The sequence below is a fragment of the Gregarina niphandrodes genome (genome assembly GCF_000223845.1).
Source record: "Gregarina niphandrodes unplaced genomic scaffold scaffold00023, whole genome shotgun sequence".
Lineage (NCBI taxonomy): Eukaryota > Apicomplexa > Conoidasida > Eugregarinorida > Gregarinidae > Gregarina > Gregarina niphandrodes.
The window spans coordinates 51,667-57,938 of record NW_011645792.1 but is presented as its reverse complement, the minus strand read 5'-3'; the positions used below and the strand labels follow the sequence as shown (position 1 = coordinate 57,938).

Here is a 6,272-nt window from a genome sequence, read left to right as displayed (position 1 = left end):
GGGGGGGGTAGCTGCCTCGTGGTGGTGGTGGTGGTGGTGGTGATAGTGGTCGTAGTGTATTTCTTCGGGTTAAATTTGTAATGGCGGACAGGGGCATCTGCTTGTTGGCGGAGGAGTTGTCATTTGTGGCCCATGATAAGAGGATTCTGGATCGAGTGAATTTGGTGGCGAAGCCCGGGGAGTTGTTAGCTATAATGGGTCCATCGGGCTCTGGCAAAACTAGTTTATTGAACATTATAGCGGGTCGGACTCGGAATCGACTGAGGGGTCCGGAGGAGCCAGTTGTGGCACGGAAGGTGCCGATTCCGACTGGTCGTATTTACCTGAATGGTCATCAGGTAGATTACAAGGTGCTGAAGCAGGCTAGTCGTTATGTAATGCAGAGTGACTGTCTGTTGCCTTTTCTGAATGTTGAAGAAACGATAACCTTTGCGGCGAGTCTGAAGCTTACAAAATTAAGTAAGAGCGAGCGGAAGGCTGTCGTCGACCGGGTTATCTGCCAGCTGGGACTGGAGGAATGTCGGCATGTGCTCATTGGAGGTCGTATTAAGAAAGGTGTTTCAGGAGGACAAAAAAAACGGGTTTCTATTGCCATCGAACTTTTGGAAGATCCACAGGTCATTTTCCTAGACGAACCTACTTCAGGACTTGATAGCTCACTTGCCTTTGATGTACTAAGCGTTGTTAAGGGGCTTGCTGCATCTGGTAAAACAATTATCTCTACCATCCATCAGCCGAGAATCCAGATATTCAACCTCTTTGATCGTCTAGCCATTTTATCCCTTGGAAGGATGGTCTATCAAGGAAGAGCGTCAGAAATGAAATCGTACTGGATATCCATCGGGTACCCACCACCTCCTAGAAACAACGTAGCAGATTTCTCGTTGGATCTTCTCACCGTTTCTACAGTTGTTGAAGAGCCACCTGTCCGTCAGTCGTTGTCTAAGCGACTGTCGAAACTAGGCAGTGTCATCAGCAAAGGAAGCTTTGTGGGTCCTATCGAAAACTCTGGCTCTTTCATTGTACCGCCGGATAACATGGCCCAGGTTGTCGAAGGTGGTGGCAGACAAGTCATACCTGAATCGGAGGTTTTGGTCTTGCCTGACACGTTCGAGACCACTACATGGGGAAAACAGCTTCTTGTCGACGTCGAGGACGCGAAACGGCAAGTGGGTGATATAGGAGATGTTGTTACTTCTAAGTGAGTCTACACCACTCAGATCCACGCACACACGTATGTCTGTTGGCACACACATGTGTCTGTTGACACACACATATGTCTGTTGGCACATATCTTGTATTTAAGTGCTGGTGCGAATCCGGTATGGAGATTTTTGAAGAACACTGCTACGCTTACTCATCGTCATGTACTCAACCGAGCTCGAAACTGGGTTAGTACTTTAATCCAGGTGGCAGTGACGGTCATCATGTCAGTTATTATTGGGTTGATCTTCTTCCACGTAACGAAGCCTACGAATGCTTATGATTGTGTTAACTACTTTAATGTGATGGGCGTGGTGGCGTTTAGTTCGATTAATATGTCATTTTCGACATTGCAGAATTGGATTGATTTCCCTGACCTACGTCCGTTATACAATCGGGAGCAAGCGGGTGGTTTGTACAATTCGGTGTCGGCCTTTTTAGGAATGGTGCTTGGTGATTTCCCATTCCTTTGTATCCTCCCGATTGTTCACACACTCGCTATTTATTGGTTGGCTGATCTCGGTAGTCAAGCGAACTTCTTCTTCTTCTATTTAATTCTGGCTGGCATTATGGCATGGAGTGCCAGCGGTTGGGCAATGTTCTCCGGCTGTGTCGCCCCTTCAGCACCTGGGGCCAGTGCCATTGCGCCACTGGGAGTAATATTATCCATCTTGCTTTCCGGACTCTGGATCACAGAAAGCGCACTCCCGACTTTCTGGCGTGGGATCTCACACGTCAGCTGGATTCGCTATGGCATGGGAGGCTTCCTAGACCTACGATTCGGAGACCTAGGCGTCATCGACCAATGCGCCCCCCTCCCCAAAGGACTCTCGCCTGCCGCTAATCTCGGGGTCGCATTCTCCATCGGCATCGGCTGGAGAATCGTCGCCTGGGCCGCCTTCCGATTCACCAACACACGAGTCGGTCTCGAAGCTTAACCCAACCACCGACCGGCATAACAACAACAACAACATTGGTCTTCATGGCCGTGGCTACCCCAGATGCACACCACCACGCCCAAGATGACTAAGTCCATCAGAAACGAAACAAACGTTTTTGACCCCCCAACTGAACTAGAGGGTAGCGTCTCCCGTTCCACACAAAAGCCACGCCATACAAACGAACGTCAGATGCACAGGCAGCTAGGCAGTTAGCCAGCCAGCCAGCCAGCCAGCCAGCCGGATGTTGGGTCGGCTTGGGAAAGCTTTTGTCAGGGAAGGTCTTTGGATATTTCGACATACGCGGCTACAAGGCAGCCAGCCTGAATTTGGGGACTCGCGCCCGCAGCTAAAGCGCATTGTATGTCGCCGAACCTTGGGAGGATGGTGAGGTACGTTTTGTTGGGGAGAGTGGTCTGCAAAATGTCGTCGTAACACGCTTCAACTAGATCGGAGAGTGCAACACCCTTTTCCTGGAGAGTCTGTAGTATCTGCATGTATACTGACGGGAATGGATTTTTCTCAGTCTTCAATACCTTTATAAGTCCGCTCAACTCCTGCTCATTTGGAAGGCCCAACGACATCCTGACAACGGCCTTCGTTATGATTCCTCGCTCACCGCCTCGTGGCTCACCCCCCAGCTCAGCCGCGACCGTCCCATTGGACTCAGGTCCCGTGTCAGTTTGTATCCGATCGTATGAGAGGCCCGATGAACTATCCCACTGCGTTTGCATCACGCACGTTTGCAACGTATTTAGGAGCTTACGGAAGTCACCTTTAGCTCGTTCCAGCAACTCATTTTTGGCGTCCTCAACAATTCTAATCTTTTCATTGGCTACCACTATATCCAATTTCGCTCGCATGAAATCTTTGCCTATAGGCTTGAAACGAAACTTTGTACAACGGCTTTGTATTGGCAAGTTGATCTTGGTAATCTCATTACACATTAAAAAGAAACGAGCATTGCCAGCATGCTTCTCCATGACTAAATATTCACCAATATTTGTTCGTTAGCTCGCACACGTGTGTCCGTAGCACACACACACAAATTGAGGGGGAAGATGACAGAGGTACATAAACTGGGGGGGGGGAGGGGGGGGGGGCAGGATGGGGGCGCAGATACATACACACGGCAATGCTTACTTCGTCGTAAGGCGGTTTGCGCAACGGAGGTCATTTGATCCACTTCATCAAGTACGACGATTTTGAGATTGCGTAGATTCGGATGAACTGAATCGTCTTGAGGTAATTGAGGGGCATTGGGGAAGTTAATTTCCATGGATACTTGCGTTCTTTTAGGGCGGATTGGGGATGCCCTTTTCGGGCTTGGTTTTTTAGCAGAGGCCTTTTCCGTTTTAGAATTTGTTCTGGGAGTAAAGAAAGACATCAGAGTTGTTTGTGCAGGCAATTTGGAGGCCTCCGGTTTGGAGGTCTCTGGTTTGGAGGTCTCTGGTTTGGAGGTCTCTGGTTCTTCTTCGACGTGCATTTCTTCATCTTCGGTTATTTCCTGTTTCATGTTACTGATACCATTCTCGAATAGCAACCGTGTCGGGTCCACTTCAACCGGTTTATACTTTAGTTCCTTCGCCCTGTGAGACCCAGGTATAGACGTTTCCACGAATGTTTTGATCTGGTCTCGTACCACTCCGATACCTCGATCATCTGAAGCATTCATTTCCAAGACACGTAATTCCATTTGTAAACCAAACATCGTTCGTACAATCGCTTGCACCACACTCGTCTTGCCCGTTCCCGGGGGACCATGAAGCAAGATGTGAGGTAGCTGCCCACTTTTCAAAAATGATTCCAATGTCGTAATAATGTCTCGATGACCAAACACTTCATTCACGGCAGTGGGCCTATACTTCTCAGTCCAGGGCAACAGATCCATCCGGAATATCAATAACAACTATCCGATATGTCTACGTGCAGCACCAATTCGTTCTCGTGAAGCAATTCGCGTTCGTGCCCAATACGCGTTCGTGCCCAATACGCGTTCGTGACCTACACAATCTCCGGGTAATTTTCTTAAGAAAATGCTGACAGCAAAGGGGGAGTTTCCCTCGCCATGCGATGAAGATATCGAAGTACCGGTAAGTTGGTGTGTTTGACACGTGTGTGTGTTAACGAGTTGTATATGCAGAAGTTGAACAACTTCATAACACAAATAATAGACGAGGAATTGGCAGCGGGGAAGCTAGAGTATACCGTAACGCGGTTCCCACCGGAGCCTAATGGGTGGTTGCATTTGGGACACGCGAAGTCGATCTGTCTGAACTTTGGTATAGCGAAACAGTACGGGGGGAAGTGTCACCTGAGGTTCGACGATACGAACCCAGCGGCAGAGGAGGAGGAGTATATCGAGGGTATTAAGCAGGACGTGCGATGGCTAGGGTTTAATTGGCACGATAATTTGTTTTACGCCTCGGACTACTTTGAGCAGTTGTACGAATGGGCGGAAGAATTGATTAAAAAGGAGTTGGCGTATGTGGATGAGCAGACAGAGGAGGAAGTACGGATCAATCGCGGTAGTCTGACCGAGCCGGGTCGGGACTCGCCATTCCGTACGCGCGCTGTGGAAGAAAACTTGTTGGCGTTCAGACGCATGAGGGCGGGCGAATATGAAGATGGCAAGGCGATTTTGCGGGCGAAAATCGACATGACTCACCCGAACATGTCGATGCGTGACCCGCCAATGTACCGCATCAAAAGGGCATCCCATCCGCGCACGGGTGACAAGTGGTGTATCTACCCGATCTATGATTACGCGCACGGTCAGTCAGATAGTATCGAGCATATTTCTCATTCTATCTGTACACTAGAATTTTATGACCATCGCATCCTCTACGACTGGTTCCAAGAAAAACTGGGTATCTTCAAGACGCAACAGCTCGAGTTCGCCCGCTTTAATCTGTCGCATACCGTTATGAGCAAACGGCGCCTCCTCAAACTCGTCAAGGAGAACTATGTCAGCGGCTGGGACGACCCCCGCATGCCCACGCTGGCTGGATGTCGAAGACGCGGTTATCCCCCCAGTGCAGTCCGCAAATTCGCATACAGCGTGGGAGTGGCCAAACGTGACAACACGATCCCTATGTTCAAACTGGAAGCTATTGTTCGCGAAGCTCTCCACCCGCGACCCCGACGCCTGGCCGTAGTAGACCCACTGAAAGTCGTGCTAACTAATTGGACTGAGATCTGCGGCACGGGTGAGACGGAGTTGGTGGCGCTACGTAACCATCCTGAGGATGAGCTTATGGGCACCCGGGAGGTGAAAATGGGTCCGGTCATTTACATCGACCGAAACGACTTTGCGGAAGTCCCACCACCCAAGTGGCACCGGCTTTCTCCTGGACAGGAAGTAAGACTGAGGAGTAGTTACTGGATCAAGTGTAAGCAGGTGGTCAAGGGTGACGGGGATGAGGTGGTCGAGTTGCATTGCGAACTGGACCCACAGACTAGGGGCGGGGTTCCACCCGCAGAGAAACGTTCAGTCAAAGGCGTTATTCACTGGGTCAGTGAGGCAGACAGCGTCGAGGCCGAGTTCCGACTCTACGATCGTCTTTTCGTCCAGGCCGACCCCGATGACGGGGGTAACTGGGTTGACAATTTGAACCCCAATAGTTTGGTCACCAAGCTGGGCCGCATTGAAACCACGGCAGCCCAGGAAGTTCCTGGAACAACCTTCCAATTCGAACGTGTCGGGTTCTTCGCCGTTGACTACGACTCCACCAATACCAAACCAGTCTTCAACCTCACCGTTAGTCTACAAGACACCTTCGCTGGCGAGACTAACGAACAAAGCAAGGAGGCACAAGCCAAACTCGAAGCCAAGCTCGCCAGAGAGAAGGCAGCCGAAGAACGTCGTTTAAAGAAACTCGCTAAAGAAGAAAGAAAGAAGAAGAAAGAGAAGGAAGCCGAACGAGACTCAGATAGCGACGACCACACGGCCACTAAGCGAGTTGACCTCTAACCCTCCGCAATGGTCTTCATCTTTTTTGTACTGTTTGACTGACCGAGCGAGCTCTTGACTGTGTGCACGTGCTGCGTACGGGCCGAAGGGATAGAGAGGGAAGAAATGTTGGGAAGTAGGTTGGTCGGTGGAGAAGAAGTGTGGGTGTCTTTTGAAAG

At 50.1% G+C, this 6,272-nt stretch overlaps 3 protein-coding genes across 3 annotated transcripts; 2 read left to right on the top strand and 1 right to left on the bottom strand.

Annotated features, from left to right (window-relative positions):
* Positions 1–80: 80 nt before the first annotated feature.
* Positions 81–2,141, top strand: GNI_105490 (ABC transporter; the record flags this gene model as incomplete). Its single annotated transcript, XM_011133029.1, has 2 exons — positions 81–1,201; positions 1,307–2,141. 2 exons carry the CDS (start codon positions 81–83, stop codon positions 2,139–2,141), a joined length of 1,956 nt encoding a protein of 651 aa, XP_011131331.1.
* A 272-nt stretch (positions 2,142–2,413) lies between these two features.
* GNI_105480 (putative replication factor C subunit) lies at positions 2,414–4,032 on the bottom strand (the record flags this gene model as incomplete). Its single annotated transcript, XM_011133028.1, has 2 exons — positions 2,414–3,126; positions 3,285–4,032. The coding sequence occupies 2 exons, from the start codon at positions 4,030–4,032 to the stop codon at positions 2,414–2,416; spliced, it is 1,461 nt and encodes a 486-aa protein (XP_011131330.1).
* A 145-nt stretch (positions 4,033–4,177) lies between these two features.
* Positions 4,178–6,114, top strand: GNI_105470 (glutamine-tRNA ligase; the record flags this gene model as incomplete). The annotated part of the gene is made up of 2 exons (XM_011133027.1): positions 4,178–4,234; positions 4,285–6,114. 2 exons carry the CDS (start codon positions 4,178–4,180, stop codon positions 6,112–6,114), a joined length of 1,887 nt encoding a protein of 628 aa, XP_011131329.1.
* Positions 6,115–6,272: the final 158 nt, after the last annotated feature.